General features: G+C 38.1%; 1 protein-coding gene across 2 annotated transcripts in view; it reads right to left on the bottom strand.

Moving 5' to 3' along the window:
• TFB1M (transcription factor B1, mitochondrial) overlaps window positions 1–25,377 on the bottom strand; it is a 57,415-nt gene extending 32,038 nt beyond the window's left edge. For both annotated transcript variants that reach the window (XR_010933609.1, XM_067701714.1), the window contains exons 1-4: window positions 25,126–25,377; window positions 22,279–22,430; window positions 8,251–8,359; window positions 6,757–6,908 (exon numbers count right to left, since the gene is read on the bottom strand). Coding sequence is in view for 1 of the 2 variants with exons in the window: in XM_067701714.1 (XP_067557815.1) it covers window positions 6,757–6,908; window positions 8,251–8,359; window positions 22,279–22,430; window positions 25,126–25,258 (546 nt within the window). In the remaining variant the exon portion in view is untranslated. The remainder of the gene's footprint in view (window positions 1–6,756; window positions 6,909–8,250; window positions 8,360–22,278; window positions 22,431–25,125) is intronic.
• Window positions 25,378–25,397: the final 20 nt, after the last annotated feature.

Raw genomic sequence — 25,397 nt, 5'->3', positions numbered from 1 at the left:
AAAGGATTTTTAGAAAGAACTTTAAATTCCATATAAATTTCATATAAAAAAGCAAAGGGCCAAGACAGCCAGGATACTCCTGAAAAACATCAGGAACTGGGGGAACAGGGGGCAGGGGCTGCTGTGTGGAGATGAGGTGGGGGGGACTCACCTTGCCAGATATCAAAATTAAGGCAGTACGGTATTGCTAGAGGTGCAAACAGACCAATGGAACAAAAACCTTAGAAAGAGACCCAAGCACATGTGGACATTTGAACTGTGACAGATGTGAGGTAGCAGCTGCCAGTGGGAAAAGGAAGGATCCTTCAGCAATACTGGTGTAAACAGGAATCTACAAGGAGGACAATGGAGGTCCATATCTCACATCACAACCAAAAATAAATTCCAAGTGAATTAACAGGAAGTGAAAAATTTTTAATTTTTACAAGTAAATATCTATGACCCCCATGGTAAGGAAGAATTTCTTAATAATGAAAAAGCAGAAGCAAGAAAAGACTGATGTATTTTGTTCTATTTAAATTTAAAACTTCTGTGTAATAAAAACACTATAAAGGTAAGGCACAGACTGAGACAAGGTATTTGAAACTGATACCTGACAAAGGATTAGTGCTCAGAAGAAACTCCTATAGCTCCATAATCAAAAGATAAACTAACAGAAAATATGATGAGAAATACAGTAAGAGCAACCCCAATGAAGCATAACCATAAACTATGCGTAAGTAAATTACAGATCAGGGACCTGCACATTAAAACCATATGGGATACAGTTTCATATTCATGAAATGAACAAAATTTAAACAACAGAAAAAGAACCTGACAGAACCTAATACTGGCAACAATACGGAGCAGCAGGAATTCCCATGTGCCGCTAGTGAGACGCGAAATTGGCACAAGCACTGTGGCCTATGATCTGGCAATATATACAGCAAAGCTAAAGTTGGGTAAACCCTTATGATCCTTTAGGTCTACCTCTATGAATACATCCTAGAGACCTGCTTCACAGGGAGATATGTACAGGGATATTCACTGCAACATTATATGTAGTATGCAGAAAAAAGTGGAAAAACATAAAGGTCCATCATAGGTGAATAAACTGTGGTAATTCTGACAATGGAATGCTAAATATAGTTACAATGAATACAAGAGACACCAACTAAGTCCCAAACAGAGTAAACAATAACTGACAGAAAATATGTACAGTATGACTCCACTCACACAATAACTTCAAAAGATTATTTCTTATTGTTTACTCTCTATGTGCATGTGTATATCTATCTATCTATATCTGTAGAGCAAGCAAAACATGTTCATGGGCATAATATCAATTTTAAGACAGTTCAATTCATAGGAGGGAAAAGGGGGATAGAAGAGGGCTCCAAACATATCTATTTTATTTCTTAAAAAGATATGAAAAATATGGCAGTATATTAAGATTGGACAAAGCTGAGTGGTGGAAAAAACAATTAGGCATACTTATTTTTCTAAAATGTAGCCTGCTTCTCTACGTTCTTAGAACTCCCTGGACATTCTAAATCTCTTTTGAATGATAGAGTCAACATTACAAATACCAACAATTACTGGAATAATCCTGGGGCCAGGTATGCCCGTGCTGTGCCGTACTACTAACAGTCAAAGACGGAGCACTTTTTGAGTCACTGGGTTGGCCAAAAAGTTCATTTGTCCCCCCCCCCGCCCCCCCCGCAAGATGGCTCTAGTAGCACTCAGCTGTCTTTAACTACTTTCGAAACAGATTTGTTAGATTGTGACAGCTGTCATATCAGTGTGCGTTGAAAAAACCTTATCAAAATTGGTAAATTTTTGTGTAGCCATTTTAATATTGAAGATTCAAGAAAAAAAGCGACATTTTCTGAATATTATGCTTTATTATTTCAAGAAAGGTAAAAATGGAACTGAAACGCAAAAAAAAGATTTGTGCCAGTGTATGGAGAAGGTGCTGTGACTGATCGAATGTGTCAAAAGTGGTCTGTGAAGTTTCGTGCTGGAGATTTCTCGCTGGACGATGCTCCACGGTCAGGTAGACCAGCTGAAGTTGATAGCGATCAAATCGAGAAATTAATTGAGAACTCAACATTATACCACCCAGGAGCTAGCCAACAAACTCAACATATACAAATGAAGTGCTGAAAATCATTTGCACCAACTTGGTTATATTCAATGCTTTGTTGTTTGGGTACCACATAAGTTAAGTGAAAAAAACCTTGACTGTATTTCCGCATGCAATTCTCTATTTAAATGTAATGAAAATGCTCCGTTTTTAAAACAAATTGTGGTGGGTGATGAAACGTGGATACTGCACAATAATGTGGCATGGAAGAGACTGTGGGGCAAACGAAATGAACCATCACCACTCCAAAGGCTGGTCTTCATCCAAAGAAGGTGATGTCGTGTACATGGTGGGAATGGAAGGGAGTCCTCTATTGTGAGCTCCTTCGAGAAAACTAGACGATTAATTCCAACATGTACTGCTCCCAATTAGACCAACTGAAAGCAGCGCTCAATGAAAAGTGTCTGGAATTAGTCAACAGAAAATGCATAATCTTCCATCAGGACAATGCAAGACCACATGTTTCTCTGATGACCAGGCAAAAACCGTTACAGCTTGGCTGGGAAGTTCTGATTCCTCCGCCATATTCACCAGGCATTGTACCTTTGGATTTCCGATTACTTCAGTCTTTACAAAATTCTCTTAATGGAAAAAATTTCAATTCCTTGGAAGACTGTAAAAGGCACCTGGAACAGGTCTTTGCTCAAAAAGATAAGTTTTGGGAAGATGGAATTGTGAAGTTGCCTGAAAAATGGCAGAAGGTAGTGGAGTACATTGTTCAATAAAGTTCTTGGTAAAAATGAAAAATGTGCCTTTTATTTTTACTTAAAAACCGAAGGAACCTTTTGGCCAGCCCAATATATTTACTGTGCTGGGTGTTTCTCTTTCCTGCTTCACTGTCACGTGTCAAACTCTAATAGTCCCTTTTACTTTGCTGCTTCTAACCAGCCGTGGGCATGAACACCACATAATTTGGCTTGTAAAAGCTTTGCCTTAGGTAAGATTTAAAAATAGGCTTCAATCTGAGATGCTGAGAAAATTTCCTGTGGGCAAAGTTAACCGTAGATTTTGTAGCATATTCTGTTACTTAGAAGCCATCCCTCATCTCAACCCTTTTTACTTTAGATTACCTGGCTCTTGTCTGTATTTGGACAGTTAAAATTACCGGGAAGTCAAGTTAAGACAAGTGATGAGTTGCTACAGTATATATAACAAAATAAATTCTTCCCTTCTAAAATGTAAAGCCGAGAACTGTACATATTCTCATGCAAATATCAAAGACAAATAATGGAAGTACAGATTTAAGTTAATAAGCTTATGGATCAAATGGTCAAAAATATTTCTAGCTCTTTATAAAGAAAAAAGGAACTTTACCACTGGCATAAGATTCAAAATTTTTAAAATGCATTGTGCAAACTGGCACCATTCAAAGCAGTTGTGTAAAACTAAAATGCAGCATGAACATAATCACAAAATTAGAAAATAAACCAAAAGAAATGCCCAGACTTAAATGATCTCATCCTGGATTTTCTTCCAGTATTTTACTTTACATCTGAAAGGTGTGTTCCCACTGAAGAGAATTTAAAAATCACTTTAACCAAAAGGCAAACCAGGGAGGCATGGACGGTAAGCTAATTTGCTATAAAGACACATTTAAGTACAATATATTTCACCTAGAGTGCTACATATCCAGTTATGCCAGGGGAAGGGGTGTCCTGATAGACACCTATCCAATGTAACCCATCCAATCTTTGTAGCAAATACACACACAGGCTGTAGAGATGAAAATATGTGAATCATATCTTATAACTTAGAAGAAAGAAGCACACACACCTGTCCCTAATTTATTAAGGAAAAATTCAAGCCACAAACCAGAAAGCTCTGCAAAAAGATTGCATTAAACGCTAGCATAAGAGTTAAACGGTCGATCAACCATTCAAACATGAATTGATGTTTCTTTGATAGATGTATTACAGGTAAAGCTATGAAAATTCAAACTCCATCACAGGATAGACTTGAAAAGCAACAGCCCAGGGAATCAAACCAGGTAATTTTTCAGTAAAAAGAAAAACTCTTAACCCTTAAGCTTTTAAAAAATTCTGATTGAATATAAGAAAAACAACGGGTCCAAGAATTCACAAGGACAGTGTTATTTATTTATTTTCCTATTCATCTAAAATAACTGTAAGTACAAATAGAAAAATTAGGCTTATACTTGAGAAGCTGCACAGCCAAACACCAGGGACGATGAGAACTAGATAATTAATGGAGAGGTGATTTCCTCCCCACCAGGGATGTGACCATTCACCAGCCAGGGTGCCCTGGAGATGGCAGGAGATGAAGAGGCTGATGCTGGACCCAGAAAGAAGAGACCACAGGTCTGGCCACAGAAAGAACGTGAACATCGTGACTTCAGCAGAAAACATATGACCTGTGTTCAAGTTCAGCTTTCCCTATAACTAGCTCCACAACCTGTGGAAGACGTTAAACTACTTGGAACCTCAGTTTCATCATCTGTGAGATTTGTTAAGGTCTCATTTATTGCTACACAGTCTGATTCTATTTTATGAGCTGTTAACTTTAAACTGTCTACATGCCTCGTAATGTGTGAGCTGAATTCTTAAATTTACACCCTGTAGTCTTAAGAGGAACACGCTCGTTTCTGTTCTGTAACTCACAAGGCCAAGCCAAGCAAATGTTTAAAAGTGCTTTCTGTGGCTAAATACAAAATTACAAACATGACAGTGTCAAGAACAAACAGAGGTTACATAAGAGAACGCTGCTTAGTCTCCCATTGAAACTTCCACTTGCAAAAATCAGAGGAGCAGTGTTATCTACACTTCTAAAGCACTCCGTTAATTACAGACTCAATATAAACTCTTCTCAATATTAATACTAAAATCAACTTTTTGTTAAAGAAAAATAATTACATACGGTTAAGTGGAAGCAACACTATTATTAATAAGCACAACTGACACTGAGTCATTGAAAATGTTATCCCACCTCTTCAGCCTCTGTTCCTTTGCTCTTTCCCCCCAAAGAATCAGAGTACATAGTATTTTGCATTTCTATTGTGTTACTGAAGAACAGAAATACCATAATAATCATGTCAGCTGAGAAAGAAAAACCAAGGACAAATCCAAAAGCTGAGAAAATAAGAAGAACTATTAGCATGGCCTCAATTCAAACCAACAGAAGAGAATTAACAGAGTCACGAGGAGGAGACAACTAGGACCTTAGGAAAAAGAGGATGTCATCTTAGAGTTTCTAACAAACACAAAAGGGTCCTAATTTTTGTGATGGATTTTATAGCCAAATAATCAAAACAAAGTTTTTCCAGCTGTGGCGTTATTGACATTTTGGGCTGGTTAGTGCTGAGTAATTCTTTGCTGTGGGGGACTGTCCTGTGTACTGCAGGATGTTTATCATCATCCCTAACCTCTATCCACTAGATGCCAGAAGCATCCCCAACATTAAAAAACCAAAAACCTCAGAATATCCAGTATCTTGTCAAAAATTACCAGGCTTGCAAAGAAGCGGAAAAACGGGACCCATAGCAAAGAGGGTGGGCAAAGTCAACTGGTAAAACAGTACAGAAATGACAGAGGTAAGGAAATTAGTAGGCAAAGATCTTAAAATAGCTATTACAGATATTATACATATGCATAAGGATGCCGAGGAAAGCATGAACATAATGAGAGAAAGGGAAGATATAATAAGACTCAAATGAAACTTTTAGAGATAAAAATACAATATCTGAAATGAAAAATAAACTGAGTAAAATTAACAACGGATTAGACACTGCAGAAAAGAGTGGTAAATTTAAAGCTGCAGAATGATCCAGCATTGCCACTTTCAGGTTTATACCCTAAATAAATCTTGCCTATGTGCACCAGTTGACATCAAAATAGGAACGTTCACGACAGTTGTTTGTGATAATGAAACACTGAAACTAATGCAGGGTCCCAAAACAGGAATATGAACAGATAAATGACAGATAAATAGTCAAAGAGCGGGTAGTAAATAGCTGTACAAATAAACTATAGCTATGAACATGAGCAGATCAGGATAAAAAGAATACAAAGAATACACGTTGTATGAACCCACCTGTATAAAGTTAAAAAATGGACAAAACTAAAGTATATTAATTCTACAGATAAGAATCTATGCGATAAACTATGCAGGGAATAATAATTCGCAAACTCATGGTATAGACTATCTTGGTAGCAGGTGGGGGACAGGAGATGTAATCAGAATGAGGTATACAAGAGGGTGTCAAAGATGTTTATAATTTAATTATTAACTTGACTTGGGTGGTAGAGATTCATATGTTCTTTTTATTAAGCCATACATACACAAAGCCATGCATATACATTATATACTCTTTTGTATTTATATGTCATAATGAAATTTTTTAAAAAATGCTTATAGTCTACAGATTCCCTCCTTAAACCTCTGCACTTCAAAAACTGCTCTCATCTGCCCTGAGGGTTCATCTTCTAGAGAGAGAAACTTGGAACACTCCAGCCATGGGAATGCCTAGCAGGCTTATTAGCTGAATCAAAGTCTATCTATTGAATAATAAGACATGCAGCCCCCTTCCCTTTCTCAACTCCAAATTATCACATTCTTTTTGTTTTATTTGGTAATTTGATCACATGATAAAATAGCCAGAAAAAGTTAAAACTTACCTCTGCCACTTCCTTTTGAAAAGTCAAAGTCATCTGGGTTCTGCCGTAAGCAAAAGGTCCATTTCTATGAGAAACGTTTTCAAGCCATTTGATAATCAGTGGAGTTGATACACTAAAAGGCAGATTTCCAATAATATGTACATTTGGAGGATCTGGTTGGCATAAGAAAAAAAACTTGGAATGATTATTTCATCAATATATTCTGAATACAATTTCAGCTAAGAGTAAAATCAAACTGGATATTAACAGCATCAAACAAAAATATACAAAAAGATATGGCTGAGTATTTTCCAGTCCATTTATTCTCCAGAAGCAATGTTTTCTCACAATCCGCTTTGAATTATCATGGAAAAAAAATCCTACCTAATTACTATTCAGTCAAAGTCTTCAGGTTTTGGCTTAGGAAAAATATGAAAAAGAACTGGTTTGAGGGAAAAAATCATTTGCTTTGGACATGATGAGGTCAAAGTTCCTATGGGGCACCCAGATGAAGCTGTCAGATACCTAGGCAGGGGATACAGGCTGGACGTGAAGATTAAGTGTGCAGTATATACACGGTAAGTGAAACCACAGGGGAGGAGTAATCCAGGCAAACCTGCTGCATGAGAACAGCAGGTTCCACCCCTCCCCCCCAGCTCAGAAACAACATGTAAGATGTGGCTGGGAAAATAACCACCAGCAAAGAATACTTAGAGAAAGCTCCCAACAATGTAAAAGGAGGAATAGGAGCGCCTGGTATCAGGAAGACAGGAGCAGAGAAATAGTCTAGAAGAGAGTAACAGTCAGATTAATGCCAGGGAACTTGAGATGGATTGAAGCAGGCAGTTAGGTCGGTTGTCACTGTGTCTGTGACGGGCTGGGCAGGCAGAAACCTGAAGGCCGGTGCCGAGAAGAGGACAGTGGGAGCCTGGCGTGCAGCGGCCAGAGACAAGGGGGGCAGCCGTGGGGGCATGCCAGAATCGCTCCTCCAGGTGTTCTGAGGGGTTTTATGGGCACGAAACACACCCCATTTATCTATGTATTCCAAGGAGCTGGCACATAGCAGGTACCCAGTAAACACTGTCTGTGAATGAAGAGCACCTTGGTTAGTCACTGAATGTGAAAGACAATGGAAATAAAGTTAGAAAGGTGTGGGTACAGCTTGGTTCACTAAAACACTTCTTTTTTCACCACTTGGAAAAAGTAACACTTTATAGTTCATTCCATCCTTACATGGTATCATAAAAATAGAAAGTTTATTTGAACAGAACCCAAAATATTTGAAAAATATCGGGTAAATAAATTAGAATTATAAAATCAAATTACTTTATCTTACTTTGGAACAAAGTGGAAAAGCAGAAAAAAACTGCAATGCGCATTACCTATTTAATTCTAGTCATTTAATTTTTAATATAAATATATAATAAACATTTATAATGTATAATAAATAACATAAATATTTGTGATCTAAATAATTACAAAAGAAAATAAGAAAACCAACCCAAAGTCACTTACCATCCTCCCACTGTCTTTTGAGACTTTCTGGAAAAGCATTTTCTATCTTAAATGTCAAGACATCTCCATGGACAATTCTCAGTTTTCCAGGTGCTGCATCAGAAAGCATCTAGTTTACAAAAAGGTCAATAAAATGAGCTCATACACTTTGGAGAAGAGTAGAACTAATTTTTTTCTTCAAGTCTGTGCATCGTTAAATAAATCTGAAAAGCCAGACTAAGAATGATCATTAATGAACTAATAGCATGCTGTGTCCACTGCAACAGGCAACTGTGGTGTTTGACTTTCAACACATAAGAATGACTGGGGATAGTGGCAGATACTAGTATAACAATAGCTTATAACATCACAAATAATACATTATCTTAATTCTGACCCGCAGAATGACTTGTATTTCTGTACAGATTTAGCAAAAACTCAACTCTTACCTGTCTTTTTAAATTACAGACTAAGCAGTCTCCCAAGGCAACAGAAATAAAACCAAAAATAAACGAATGGGACCTAATCAAACTTACAAGCTTTTGCACAGCAGAGGAAACCATAAACAATACAACCTACAGAATGGGAGAAAATATTTGCAAATGATGTGACCCATAAGGGCTTAATTTCCAAAATATACAAACAGCTCATACAACTCAACAACAACAAAAAAACCCAATCAAAAAATGGGCAGAAGACCTAAACAGACATTTCTCCAAAGAACACATACAGATGGCCAATAGGCACATGAAGAGATGTTCAACACTGCTCATCAGAGAAATGCAAATCAAAACTGCAATGAGGTACCACCTCACACCGGTCAGAATGGCCATCATTAAAAAGTCTACAAATAACAAACGCTGGAGAGGGTGTAGAGAAAAGGGAACCCTCCCACACTGTTGGTGGGAATGTAAGTTGGTGCAGTCACTGTGGAAAACAGTATGGAGGTTCCTTAGAAAACTAAAAATAGAATCACCATATGACCCAGCAATCCCACTCCTGAGCATATAGTCAGACAAACCTATAATTCAAAAAGATACATGCACCCTAATGTTCATAGTGGCACTATTCACAATAGCCAAGACATGGAAACAACCTAAATGTCCATTGACAGATGAATGGATAAAGAAGATGTGGTACATATATACAATGGAATATTACTCAGCCACAAAAAAGAACGAAATAATGCCATTTGCAGCAACACTGATGCAACCAGAGATTATCATACTAAGTGAAGTCAGAAAGAAAAAGACAAACAGCATATGATAACACATGTAGAATCTAAAATATGACACAAATGAACCTATCTTGAAACAAACAGAATCACGGACATAGAGAACAGACTGGTGGTTGCCAAGGGAGGAAGGGGGAGTGGGGAATGGAAGGATTGGGAGTTTGGGGTTAGCAGATTCAAACTATTATACGTAGGATGGATAAACACCAAGGTCCTACTGTGTAGCAGGGAACTATATTCAATATCCTATGATAAACCATAATGGAAAATAATATAAAAAAGAATGTATATGTATGTATAACCGAATCAGTTTGCCGTACAACAGAAATTAACACAACATTGTAAGCCAACTATACTTCAATTAAAAATTATTGATAAAAAATAAATTAGAGACTAAGGACATTATAATGAAATACTGAGAATTAATTAGGAGCAAATCATAGGAGAGATGGACTTAATTCAACTAAATCTTTGTAGCCTAAATATATACAAAGGATTCTACATATTACCAAGATCTTTAACTTAATCGACGACTAGAGTCAAACAAGCAGAAAGTCATGTGTTGTCGCCAAGCTGTCCGTGGCAGAGTCTGAATCACTTCCTTGACCAGAGTACCCCTAAAGTACTTCTGATCCCCAGGCACTTGCAACCTAATGAATTACCCTGTATGGGTTTTTTTTTTTTTTTTTTTTGTGGTACGCGGGCCTCTCACTGTTGTGGCCTCTCCCGCTGTGGAGCACAGGCTCTGGACGCGCAGGCTCAGCAGCCATGGCTCACGGGCCCAGCTGCTCCATGGCATGTGGGACCTTCCCGGACCAGGGCACGAACCCGTGTCCCCTGCATCGGCAGGCGGACTCTCAACCACTGCGCCACCAGGGAAGCCCACCCTGCATGTTTTAACAAAAGCTACCTCCCAGCCTATTTCTACCTTCCACTATTTGCTTTCCTTCCTCTTCCTTCAGTTTTTCTCAGTAAAAAAGAAAAATAAATAAAGGAAAAACGTACTCTTTCCTTAATCTCTTTTTTTTTCCCTCCATCTCATCCATCTTCACATCACATCTTAAGAAATGCCCTTACAATACTGAAGTGCTGGCACCTAACTGAAAAGAGCCTTCCAGCTAAGCCATCTATAAATTTGCATTGTGTTAAGTGCCCTGGACCCAACACAAAACTTGATTCTTTAAGTCCTTAGTTAAAAAACAAACAGCAACAAAAAAAACAGATGCAGTCCCTGAGCTTATAAAGCTCAACATGCAGGAGTGACTAAAATCGATGAAAACAAACACATCTAAAGTAGGTTACAAAGGAAGAGGTAACCCTCTACCCACATTAAATCTCATCTCAGGGAGCTCAGAGAACCTTGGCTCCAATTCAAGGAACTTTTGCCCTGAGCATCCCTTGGACCTTCTTCTCTAGCTCAATTAAAACTAACTAATTTTCCTAACTCTCCTCTTCACTAACTGAGGCAACTGAGGAAGGACGAAAGCACCACCACAGAAGCCAGAGAGGAGACATGGACCAGGGCACCCAGTTGTAGATCACTTACACCTTTGGGGCAACAATGTGCCTTGCACATGCTTCTTTAGAGCACTGTGTATTACAATTATGTATATTTAAGTTTCTTTTCCCTGCAACAACATAGGTCCCTTAAGGGCACCTGTTTCTTATCTACCTTAATATCCCCTGCAGCTGCAACAGTACATAGTAGTGCTTCATTATATTTGATAAGTGAATGAATAAGTGAATGCTCAAATGGCATTCAGTTTTCTGTGAAGCTGGAATACTCCTCTCCTAGCCTGTGAGATTTGGGGCTCCCAAAATTTGTAGGGTCCAGAAACTTGCAAAGATTTATTTCACTGATAAATCAATTAGAAGTTGAGAAATGCATAGCTGAAATGCATATACTAATTAGAGGCTAAACATTTTAAGTCTGGGAATCATCTGCTTTGATACATTTAGCCATGGTAGTTCAGCAAAAATAATTGCGCACCTCTGATATTAAGGTACTTATGGATTATTTTAAGTTACCATGATTTGCTAAAACTTAATCTGATGAGTTCCAGACAATTAATCTTAGAAAATATAATAACCTCAATATACCATAAAAATAAAAAAGGAGATAGCTCTCTATGGGACAGGTTCTTACTGTATAAAAAACTGTGTATTTAATGATAGCATTTACCATCAATGAAGAACTTAAAATTTTTTCTATAATTATGCTTCACATAATTAAAACAAATAAGCATACCAAAAACGAAGAGGCAGAACTAAAAGCTTATGTTTCACATGTCAATATACAGAAAGTAATGAAGTTATCAGTAATTAAGATTAAAACAATGTAAATTTTGCTTTTTGGCATTAATTTACATGCTCTGATAACTCAACCAAGTTTGAAATGTTAATTTTTTCCACCTTGACACACACAGCTGCATGCCAGAAACCTGATATAATACACATTCACCTTCCTTTTCTAAGTTTAAAGTTGCTTTTTTTTTTTTTGGATTCCCCTTCAGGCTTAAGTGTCAGTCAGTGAAACAGCAAGTCGTCCTGTTCTTTAAAAGGTCTACCTTTTCCAGGACCACTCTGTAGCTTAATCTTCCTCTTTCCCACTCCCCACTGCAGAAGGAATGAATGCTGGTGTTCAGTTTTATGGCAAGGCCCTGAAGCAATTATGGAGGCCAAAAAAAAGAAAATGCTATACAAACTGAAACGACAGTATGATTACAGACAGCAGCCATTTCAACACCTGATGATATTCAGCAATGACACAGAAAGACCTTCTAACTAACCACTAATAGAGGAAAATGTTTTCATCGTCATAATGATGTTTGGGGAATGACGAAGGGGTGGGAAAGATCACTATTACAACCCTTCAAGAATAACACTTCGAAACATTGGAGGTGTTGCCTCATGATGTGCTCAAAGGCACAGCTGACTATGAATGCACACACTTGATTACAGCCAAATGGGTATTTATACAGACACTCAAATTATTCTATCATTTTTATTTTAGTTTCCAATCCTATATTCTTCCAAAATGAGGCATGAGTAAGCTTTGAGTAAAAAATATTCATTAAATAAGGCTGTAAAAGAAGAAAGAAAGCCAAACCATGACAGGAGAAACATGCATGTAAATCGTGAGAGCTTTACATCGTGACAATCCTGGAGATGTTAGATCTCACAGCTGACATACTGAATTATATCATTTTCACTCAGTATTGGAGGTAATTATACCCAGTTTCCAAGAGATCATGTGTTTTTCTGGTATTAAGTTTTGTAAAGGGTACAAGGAACAAACAGAGAATGCCTTTAATAAAAGTGAGAAAACAAAATGCAAAAGTATTCTTCACATGGTCACCGAAAAATCTCTCTCCTCCAACAAGTCAAGGTCTTAGTGAATGCTTTCTGCGGGGGGCAAGCAGCTATGGTCTAACTAGATAGTTTGCTGGTGATCTAATTTGATGAGGAAAGAACTTATACCCAATTATAAGGTACTTATGCCCAATTACCAATTCCTTGAGAAAAACTGTATCAAATAGCCATTTTCTCATGGTGAGGGGCTTCTCATGGTTAGGGGCTTCTCATGCCACCTTCTCATGGTGAGTGGCTCATGGCAGCCAACACTGTACAGTGGGCTAAAGATTAATTACCCAGCCCAGTGATATTACCTTCCTTCTAACTTGCCACAAAGTAGGAACCCAAACACTGTTGAAATAAGGGCTGGACAAAACTGTTAGGCAAACTATATGATAATGAATCTACAGTATGAAACACAATAGGTGAAAAAAAGTTTTTTTTATTATATAGAACACAGAGAAAAGAGTAATGCTATTATTCAAAAGGAATTTAAGATAATGTTACAAATGACTTTTCTAAGGGTGAAGATTACAGCATGATTTCAAAAAGTCAGCCTGCTTTGCTTTTTAAACAGGACCAGAACATGTACAGTAGAAACTCACTCACTCAGACTCATCAAGGAATTAGATGTTTGATTTAATAAATTTTCTATTCAACCAATGTAACTCCTTTAGGTGTTAACATTTCTTAAACAGAAACATACAGGTGGAAATCTTTCTAAACTGTATTGCACAATTCTCTTCCTAACCCACGAACAATGCACCCAATGTCACCCTTTTCTTGATGACTTGGGTCACTGTTGCCTGGAGAGCAAAGGCCTCAATGGTTATGATCCCTTAGTGCTGTGCTTTTTTTCAGTTTTATATTTGCTTTTTATAGCTTTTCTACCACAGTAATAATTGTTACTTCTTGCTCTTGTCAGTGGGTCTGCTTCTAGCATTGGTCTCTGTACTTACGACTTACAGTGGACTAGGAAATCACTTTGGCTGTAAGTCACCTTTTGCTAATTGGTTGAGTGCTGTCTATGTTATGATTAACTATGGTTATAGCTATATCAAGTAACTTACATGTGTAAAGTATGTAATTATCATAACAGAAAGTCCTCCTTATTTAAAATTTGCTAGCAACGAAAGAGTTTCAAAATTCTACTACCTCTGATTAAAAACAGCTCCTTTTGTCAGGATGACTAGATTACTTTATATGTCCCTCTACAAGACGACAGGGAAGGAGAATAATTATAATAGCAACCGTTTATTGACTACTGGCAATAGGCCTGGCTCTTTACATAAATTTCTATCTATCCTTGTAATAATCACAAAAGATAACTATCATTCCCATGCTGCAGATGAGAAAGCTGAAGCTACAAAAGGTTCAAAGGCAAGCTCAGGGTCACAAAGCTAGTGAGTGACATATATGATATTTGAACATCAGCCTATTTGATTCTCAATGCCATGAACTCTCTACTTTGCCTATCAAGAAATAATCACTCTATTTACCTACTATAAAATCCCAGAGGTAATACTAACAATAATCAATGCCTTACTATCTCCAAAATTCCATGAAATAAACACATAACTTAACGGTTAGGAAGACTCCTAGAGCTTCTTACCCTGGTCGAGATGAAATATAGGAGACCAGATACATTCTTTTGCCTTAAATGAGAAACGGACAAAATAGTTGAGGCAATAATATTCAGACACTGGACAACAGGAAGTGCAGGAAAACCTGCAGATCCAAGAAGCTCTCACTGCCCCACGTGCAAGAAACATGAAGAAAATGACACCAAGGCATATCATGATGAAAATGCTCAAAACCAGTGATAAAGAAAAAAATCTTAAAAACAGCCAGAGAAAAAAGCCAGAAGCAAAGATAAGAATGACAGCAGGGCTTCCCTGGTGGCGCAGTGGTTGAGAGTCCGCCTGCCAATGCAGGGGACACGGCCTGGGAGGATCCCACATGCCACGGAGCGGCTGGGCCCGTGAGCCATGGCTGCTGAGCCCGCGGGTCGGGAGCCTGTGCTCCGCAACGGGAGAGGCCACAACAGTGAGAGGCCCGCGTACCACAAAAAAAAAAAAAAAAAAAAACTTGAGATGGGGAAATAAGCCTAAATTATCCAAGTGGGCCCAATGTAATCACAAAGGTGATGAGAGGCAGGAGGATTAGAGGCAATAGTAGAGATGTAGAAGCGAGAGGTACATGAGCTAATGATGGCAGGTGGCCTCTAGAAGCTGAAAAAGGCAAGGAAACATTCTCCCCTGAAGCCTCCAGCAGAATACAGCCCTGCTGACCTTGCTTTTAGACTTCTGACACCCAGAACTGTAAGATAAAAATTTGTCATTTTAAGCTACTGAATTTGTGGTAATTTGTTACAGCAGCAATAGAAAACTAATACATAAGGCAGAGATGGCCAGAGTGGTGGGAAAAATGCAAGATCCACTACACACTTGCCTCTGAGAAACACACTTAAAATATAAAAACAGAAATAGGTAAAAAGGGTGGAAAAGATATACCATTCTAACACTAATCAAAAGAAAGACGGAATGGCTATATTAATATCAGACAATGTAGATTTCAGAGGAAAGAATATCACCAGGGATCAGGAAGTTCATTTCAAAATGATAAAGAAGCCAATCCATAACAAAGATATAACAATCCTAAATGTTTATGCACCTAAAAACGGTGTTTAAAACTAGGTGAAACAAAAACTGATAGGGCTGCAAGGAGAGACAGACAAATCTGCAATTAGAGTACAAGATTTCAATACCTTTCTCTCAATAAATGATTGAACAAGTAGACAGAAAATCACTAAGGAGATAGAAGACTTGAGTAATGCCAACTGACCTAATTGAAATTTATGCTGCATCCAACAACAGCAGAATGCATATTCTTTTCAAGAAACGTTTACCAAGACAGATCATATTCCACATGCCATGAACAAGTCTGAATTAATAAAAAATGATTCAACTCATGCAAAGTATGTTCTCTGATTACAATGGAATTAAACTAGAATAACAGAAAGAGGTCTGAAAAGCCCCCAAATTTGCAAACTAAATGATACACTTCTAAATAATCCACAAGTCAAATAAGAAACTATAAGGGAAATTTGAGCTGAAGTCTTTCTTTAATATCTCAAAAAATATTAAAAAAAAGGAAATTAGAAAGTATTCTGAATGCAATGAAAATGAAAACAACATATCAAAATTTGTGGGATTCTCCTAAAGGTGTACTGAGAGGGAAATTTATTGTACTAACACCTATAAGAAAATAAGAAAGGCTTCAAATCAATGACTTGTTTCCACCTTAAACTATAGAAAGAACAAATTAAACCCAAAGCAAGAGGAACAAAAATTTCAGAGCAGAAATCTATGAAATAAGAAAATAGAGAAAAATCAGTGATTCCAGAGCTGTTTTTGTTTAAGATCAATAAAGTTGACTACTCTGTAGCCAGACTGATCAGTAAAGAGAGATATGCTAATTACCAACATCAGGAATGAGAGAGGTGACATCATTACAGATTCTACAGATGGTTTATTTACCATTAGAAAAATCAATATAATTTGCTATGTTAATTAAAAAAGAAAACCATACGATTATCTCAAAAACTCAGAAAAAGTATTCTTGCAAATCCAATATCCATTCATTATTTAAAACAAACAAAAAACTTCTCAGCAAACTAGGAACAGAAGGGACCTTCTTCAGCCGGAAAAAGGAGATCCAGGAAAAACCTACAACTAACATCATACTCAATGGTTAAGAGTCTGAATGCTTTTCCCCTAAGACCCGAGAAAGACAAGGATGTTCACTCCTACCACTTCTGTTAAACACTGTACTGTAGGTCTTAGTGCAAGATGAAGAAAAACAGTGACAAATAGATTGGAATGGAGGAGGTGAAACTGTCTTTATTTGCAGATGAAATATTAATATATGCAGACAATACTAAGGAAATCTAGAAAACAGCTACTAATAAGTGAGTATAGCAAGGTTGTAGGAATACAAAGTCAATATCTAAAAAAATGGTATTTCTACATAGTAACAACAAACAACTTTGAGTTAAAATTAAAAACCAATACCATGTACAACAGTATCAAAGAATATGAAATAGTTAAGGGTAAATCTGACAAAAGGTGTGCAAGACTTGTCTACTAAGAACTATAAAACATGGCCATGAGAAATTAGAGAAAACCTAATAAATGGGGCAATATGTCACGTTCATGCATCAGAAGACGATACTATTAAGATGCCAGTTCTCCCTAAAGTGATCTACAGTTTTAATCCAATCGCAATCACATGAGGCTTTTTTTTTCCAAAGTGGAAATTGCTAATATGATTTTAAAACTATTTGGAAATGCAAAGGATCTAGAATAGCAAAAACAATTTTGAAAAAGAAGAACAAGGTTGGAAGACTTACATGACCTGCTCTCAAGTCTTTCTATAAAGCTACGGTAATCAACACAGATTGGTACTGGTGAAAAAGACAGACCTATAGATCAATAAAACAGAATTGGAAGTCCAGATATGGACCAACACACATAAAGCTAATTGATTTTTGACAACAGTAACAAGGCAACTCGATGAGGAAAAGATAATATTCTCAACAAATGGTGCAAAAAAAAAAAATCTTTACCCTTACATCACAATATATACAAAAGTTAACTCAAAATGTGTCACAGGCCTACATGTAAAAGTTAAAACTATGAAACTTCTAGAAGACAGGAGAAATTCTTAGTTTGGGTTTTGGCTTTTTTTTTTTTAATTTCTCAAAGTACTGTGACTCTGAAACATGCATTAAATTTAAGTGCTAAAATTTCATGCACTTGTATGGGGTAAGGGGGAAGCAAATTATATTGACTCCATTTTGAGAATTTAGAGTTAGAATGATCTCGCTAAGATTAGTGTCTAAAGTTTCCTTACTGAAAATATTTTAGAGATACCTTCATAATTTTTCTGCTCATTGTAAGGAACTAATATTACCTAGTGATTCATAGGGATTTATTGTAATATTTTACTCCAAACTGTAGATTTGTAGATTTTCAAGGTTCATGTTCCTCTCATTGCGCAAAAAGAAGATCAAAGCGAGACTTCTGCCTTTCACTGTTATTTTTGTTTTGTCGTGGAATGTTTAGAACAAGAGGAGAGCAAGTTCTGGCAGAGGTTATAATTTGGCTCACCTGGAGCAAACCAACGAGGAGGCACTCTAACTACCAAATTAAGGTCTCTACTTAATCAACACTTGGAAAATTGGAGAGGGATTTTATTTTTCTCCTTCCCATTTACAATCATCCCTTGGTATCTGCAGGGGATTGGTTCTAGGACCTGCTGAGAATACCTAAATTCACAGATACTCAAGTCCCATAATCAGCCCTCTGTACCTGTTCAACCTCAGATTCAACTAACCTCGGATCGTGTAGTACTGCATGTATTTACTGAAAAAAAATTGTGTATAAGTGGACCACTGCAGTTCAAATCCGTGTTGTTCTAGGGTCAACTGAACTTTGAAAACCACTGGATCTTATGTTGCTTATGATTCTAAGAATTTGTACATTATTCAGGAAATAAGCTTTCAACTCAATTAGCATTCAACTTTTAAAAAACTGAGATACAATTAACATATAACATTATGTTAGTTTCCGGGACACAACATAATGATTAGATATATGTGTACACTGTGAAACTATCACCACACAAACTTTTCTTCTTGTGATGAGCACTTTTAAGATTCATTCTCTTAGCAACTTTAACATACACAGTACAGTATTAACTGTAGTCAGCATGCTCTACATTACATCCCCAGGACTTATAACTGGAAGTTTGTACCTTTCGACTAACTTCACCCAGTTCACCCAAGCCCAACCCCCAGCCTCTGGCAGTCACCAATCTGTTCTCTGTTTCTATGAGTTCACTTTTGTTTTGTTGTTGTTGTTTTTTTAAGATTCCACATCCAGATAAAACATCCAAAAGAAAATGTAGGAGAAATTCTTAGTTTTGGCCAATTATTTTAAAACTAAGGTGTAAAAAGCATCAAATTAAAAAAAACATTGATAAACTTTACATGATAAAAACTAAGTTTTATGCACAATCACAAGAAAATGCAACCACAGGAAGAGAGAAAGAAACTCCACATGTCCAATACTAGTTTGATGAGTAGTCCCAATGTTTCCACAGCACTGGGGATTTTCTAGTGCTCCAAAGGAATAACATTACTTTTCTCTTATACCTCTTTCCAGATTAGCAGTCTCATGAACAATCCTTAATTACCAAAAGTGCCCAAGGCATGGGGATGATAATTTAATTGATTACTTATATCAAAAATTGTATTGAGGGCTTCCCTGGTGGCTCAGTGGTTGAGAATCTGCCTGCTAATGCAGGGGACACGGGTTCGAGCCTTGGTGTGGGAGGATGCCACATGCCGCGGAGCAACTAGGCCCGTGAGCCACAACTACTGAGCCTGCGCGTCTGGAGCCTGTGCTCCGCAACAAGAGAGGCCACGATAGTGAGAGGCCCGCGCACCGCGATGAAGAGCGGCCCCCACTTGCCACAACTAGAGAAAGCCCTCGCACAGAAACGAAGACCCAACACAGCAAAAATAAATTAATAAACTCATACCCCCAACATCTTCTTTAAAAAAAAAAATTGTATTGAGTGCCCACTAAGATAAGGCATTCATTTAATCCATAGCAATCCTATGAGCAAACCAAGGCACAGAGAGATAGTTACCTGCCCAAAGTCACATAAATAGTAAACGGTAGGGCCTGAAGTGAACACAAGCCATTTGATGCTAACAGTCTGTTCTTCGCTACAAACTCAGACGATAATGCTTCCACGTATTAGACATGTTTTCTTACATTACCACATGCTGATGGTGAAACCTATGTTATCACTATGTTCTTTCCCTTAGGCTGCCTCGTGATAATATTTTAAGAATTGAATTAAGCTACAAATGACATACTTTCAGCTAGCAGACATCTTATAAATTATTACAATTTCTTTAAAAAGTAATTCTATTAGCTTAGATATCACTAAAATGGAATCCTTAAAATAGATCACTCTCCTTCTGCCTTCACTGAGTTTTATGATTAATTTAGTACCTCTAAAAGAAAGTGGTTTTACATATTGAAACATTCTTTACAGGAAAAAGAAGTCTATTTGATATTTTAGTACCCAACATTTCTTTTTAACGTAAATTCCTTTCCTGCACATAAGACACTAAAAATTAATTTTGCCTCTTCTACAGAAACAAAAAAGAAGTCAAATACACATTTCTTGCACAGTAATTTACCTTGAAATCAACCTTCATGGTTAGGAAAAAAAGCACAAAACGCTTTTGATAATCAATGCTACACAATTATTCACTTTCACCATTAAATAACACATTTAATCAGCTAATTAGATAGAGCCCTACAAAGACAGAGAGACATTTATTTATCTCCCACGTGAGACACTACTCAACACCTGCTATGTGCCTGGCACTCTTACATGTCAGGGAACAAACCAAACAAAAATCTCTACCCTCATGGCGCTTACATTCCACGGGGTGAGACTGACAACAAAGAAGAACACATAGTGTGTCAGATGATAATAAATCTCATGAGACAAACAAGACAAGGCAGAGGTTAGGAATGCAGGGACTTGCGTAAGTGGTGGGGTGGGCAGGGGAGAAGAGTACAGTCGTGTTTTAGTCTGTCTTCAAAGATCTTTAGTTGAGATCAGAGAGGAGAATATATAAATTAAGCTGGCGATGAGAAATGTGATTCACCTCCCTGCCTAACGAGAAAGAATTACACATAAGAGAGGGTGAGATTTAGGGTTAAGATGTCCCTTTAAGGGGAAAAAGGTCAGATGAGTCGTCTTCTCTATGCCCACAAAAGGGTTAGATAAATAAACCTGCAGGGAATTACATAGTGTTATTCAGTTGCTTTTTATCACCTTATGCTCTCACCAAAAATAACAATATCATCACTTCCACCTCCCACTGATACACTGCTCTTTCCTCAAATAAAGTTATAAATCTGAAACCAACTCTATCAATAAAGGCTGGCAAAATTAGATGAAACTAAATACATAATTGTTTAAGCATAAAAACTAGAAATAGCAAAATAATGAGAAAAAAATCACTAGGTTTTTAAAAAAATTCAGAGGCATGAACACAAAGCCCTAGATTTTCAAACAAATCTTTTCTAACTGTTCCGGCAGAAATTAAACACTTATCCATCAATACATACAAAAGTATCAGAACGTCCTAATTTTAAACCAATATGTCCTCTTGTATGAAAGTAACAATGTAGATAATTTTATTATTCTGCTGGACTCGCCTAATAAATTGCTACTCATATGAACTAAAGGCTAAGGGCTCTTTTAAAGTTTCAGAATTGCAGAGGAATCAAAGACTCTTTTAAGTCCATTAAGTGCCCCCCATGAATAATTCCCTTTACAAGATCCCGGATATAATCTGTTTCACTGTTTGCCACTGTTTCAAAAATATAAGTCCCTCCTCATTTTAAGTTCACATCTGCCTCCCTCAGTTACCTGTTTTAGTTCCCTTCTAGAGAAAACAAAAACAAGCTGATCCTCCCCCACCACAACCTCTCATAGGCAGCTGTCAATCCCCTCATTCAAAGCTTCTCTTCTCCTGTTGAAACACACCCAATTCCTTCAAATATTTCCCATATGACATCACCTACTGTTTTAGATGCATGTATCATTTCATTTAAACCTCATCGTAACTCTACATGTACAATGGTACAACTTAATTTCTTCACTTAAAAAATCCTTACACAGGGCTTCCCTGGTGGTGCAGTGGTTGAGAGTCCGCCTGCCAATGCAGGGGACACGGGTTGGTGCCCCGGTCCGGGAAGATCCCACGTGCCGCGCAGCGGCTGGGCCCATGAGTCATGGCCGCTGAGCCTGCGCGTCCAGAGCCTGTGCTCCGCAACGGGAGAGGCCACAACGGTGAGAGGCCCGCGTACCGCAAAAAAAAAAAAAAAAAAAAAAAAAAAAAAAAAAAATCCTTACACAAATGCCTAAGCTTAACAATTAGTCTCTCTCAATGAGGCATATGTCTTCAGCTTTTGCTTGTAGACATGATTTTCTGAATTTAAATGAGGTTCTCAGAAGTCAGTATTGGCATTACTTAGTTTTACTTATTTTTGAAAGAATGGGCCATGACATGCACAGCTATTGGTAGATTAAAAAAAGGTCACACAAGGCAATTAGTTTGTTTAGTATCAATGCATAAAGCAGGTTTATTCAAGCTGTGGCCAACAGTTCATGTGGGCATGCTGGCTAGAAATGCAGATTCCTATAGCACTGCAGACTATGCAATCAATCTCTGGAACGAAGCCTGGAGAGCTGCACTTTGAGGAGCAAACTACAGAATCCTTGGATACCCTGGGGTTTAAGAAGCGTTGTTTGAAGATTTATGTTGAGTTTTTGCCTCCTAAAAAAGACACCAAGTATCTCACCTGTAATCCAGGAATAAATCGACCATCCTTTTCAACCACCAGAAGTTCAGCAACACCGGCATTGAGAATGGATCTTGTGATTCCCCCAGGCCCAGGGCCCACTTCATAAACATAAGCATTTGTCAGACTGCCAGCTTTCCTTACAATTTTATCTAGAGAAAAGAAAGTTTCAGTCGATTAGCTTGGCAAATTTCAACATATGGAATTTAAAAAGAAAAATAATCTACACAAATTCTTATCAGCAATTACTCAATCAACTAATCTTTTATATATAACATATAGAATATTTATCCCATTATTTAACGCTCAACCTAAACCAACATATAGTGGCCATTCAATATTCTACCATATAACTGGTAAATTGTACCAAACCCTTAATAAAAATAAGATTACCATAACAAATTTCCTTAATGTAAATTTAGCCGACATGGTCTTTTCTACCCATTCCTCTGCCAAACCAATCAATTCCTAAGAAGAACTGCCTGGAAAAGCACGCACCACTTCTCTACAGTTGTTGAACGCTGAATATCTGAATAAGCAAGATGAGTTTCACACTCAGAATTTCCAGTGCTGCAAGTTAAAACTCCAGAAGCATAAAGTGCTGGCAGTCTCTACTTTTACTAGCAGGCATCTAGCTGGTGGTCAGTATGGCAATGGCAGTAAGTTCCTAGCTGAGAGGACTTGCAGAAACTTGGATTCTCGCTTATTTTCAGGAAAAAGTGACATTTAGCAGTGGAGGTTTTTTAAGCTTTGCAAACGTGCAAGTTGATATGAGAAAATTCATTTTTTAATTAATCGATCTAAGTAAGCAGACCTTAAGAAATCATGGAAAAGCAGATGACTGAGGATTCACTGCCATCAACCATCACTTCTGGGAAAACAAACAACAGACTGGTTTTATTGACTGAGATATTAAAATCCAAGCAATTGGGCTTCCTGGGATAGTGGAAATTTAGCCACTGAAAACATACCAGCACTCCATTGCACTGTTCACTGATACCGCACAGTCTCATTTTTGCTTCTATTATTGATAACCAACGCTTGTAGGCTTAGAGGCAAAAACAGGCTCTCAACCATCCAAAAATAGTTTTCTCTTTAATGGGTGCCAGGAGAAAACTTGCACCCACTGACCACCTATTTATTACAGGTGCTTTACATGCTTTCTCACAGCAAATCCTTACAGCACATTAACTAAGAACTACTATCCCAGTTTAACTTCTCTACACTTCCTGGCTTCCTTGTTTATTATTTTATTCGGGTGAGGTCACCTAGAAAGCAAATGCAAGAGAAGGGACTCCAGCTCAGGTGTAAATCCTAAAGCCAATCCTTCCTCCACTAAAGACCAACGCCTTTCGGAAGGAACAGAGTCTGCATTAAGCACAGGTATCGTGAATTTCATATTCTCATTTTTTTTTTAATGGAGAGCTATCACAGTTGGTAGGACAGTCGTTCCACCTTCAACTTTTCAGAAACATTCAAATACAAATGACTATCAAAGAGGCACTGTCAATTCACTACGCTTGGGTTTCCATCTTGCTCTGCTCACACCTGACCTTCTCACCTCACACAAGTACCTTAATTTCCCTTCACTTTGGTTCCTATAGAAGAGGGAATAATAGTACCTAGATTCCAGAATTCATTCCTAAAGGTGAATAAAGACTCGCATGAAAAAATGTACATGAAGGATTCTTTTGGAAATTTAAAGACCTGTATTTTCAGTCCTGAAAACGGTGCTCTATACCTAGAATGTGGCTAATGACTAGTAGAAAACGTTGGTCCTGGTTTACTACCAGAAGCAAAGAATCTGAGAGGTGGGTAACCTTTTAAAGCTCTTATAGTAGAGCTCTCCTCGAATTAAGACGAGAAAACTGAAACCACGTTAAGCTATTTTTACCCAGTTATACTGCTACTGGCCTGTCCACACTGCTATTCTATGTCCAAAAGAAAACATCCTATCCATGCTTTGTGGACTGTACTTCATTTAACAGAGGATGAACTTTCGGGGTGTGATCTACTGATCCTTTCAGTTTCTGAAGAGGGGCCAAACAGAATGAAATATCAAAACCTCAGAAACGTTAAGTACTCCAACCGTGAACTAGTGGACACATTTGATATACATCGTATTATTGAAGTCTCAGCTTTTAGAACGACCAACACTCAGAAACGGTGGTAGAGGTTAAACGAATACACACGTTTGTCAAAATGTATCACACTGTGCGCTTCAAACAGGTGAATTTTATTGTACTTTAAATGTTACTTCAGGAGTGGGAATGTAAACTGACTAAAATGTAAGCTCCTTGGGGACAGGCTTCGCCTTGCTCACTCCCATATCCCATCTTCAGCTCTAGCACATAGGGGCTGGTTTAATCTAAAATCCTCGAGGATTAGACTCAACAAGTAAAAGTTTAAATAACGAATCCCATGAAACTGACACTCTTCCGACACTGTTACTGATAAAATCCCTGCTCTAATTTAACTGCATAAAAAGCCAACCTAGTCAACACGTGCAGTGTATTTCGTATTGTTAACACACCGAGACTCGAATTCCAAAACCGCCTTTCAGGAAACGCGAACCCTTCTACGCCTAGTGTTTGCTCGGCGTCCGCACAACCTGCCTTCAAGAGCCCACGGCAAACACCCCTGAGCAAACAACGCATTCCACCTCCCCTGGGCGGCGGGACTCCGGAGTTCTTTCAGTTCAAAGCAGCAGAAGGGCCTGACTTAAGTCCATTACACGCCTGTGCCCGACCCCCGTCACCCGCCCGCAGGGTCCGCGCGACCCGCCCCCGACCCACGCCCCAGGGACGCGGGGGGAAGACATCCGGGGAGCACTGATAAGCCATCCACCTGTCAGCCTCAAGTCCAAGAGAAAATTCTGGGATAGCTGCTTCACGGCTTGCAGTCTAAACAACTTAATGATTTCTCGAATCGTGGGTAACGGCGGGAGACGGAAAGTGCCGAGCGTCCTGGACGCGGCCATGAGCCCCGACCCCGCCGCACAGGTCTCACGCAGGTCCTTCCCCGCGGTTCCTTAAGTGAAGGTGGGCGAAGAGCCGGGTAGAACTATGGCCCGCCTCCGGGCCTGCCTTATTGGTCAGACGTACCCCGCCGGAAGCGAT

Source organism: Pseudorca crassidens, chromosome 13 (genome assembly GCF_039906515.1).
Source record: "Pseudorca crassidens isolate mPseCra1 chromosome 13, mPseCra1.hap1, whole genome shotgun sequence".
Classification (NCBI taxonomy): domain Eukaryota; kingdom Metazoa; phylum Chordata; class Mammalia; order Artiodactyla; family Delphinidae; genus Pseudorca; species Pseudorca crassidens.
Note: the sequence above shows the minus strand (reverse complement) of the source record. Positions and strands in the feature narration are given on the sequence as shown.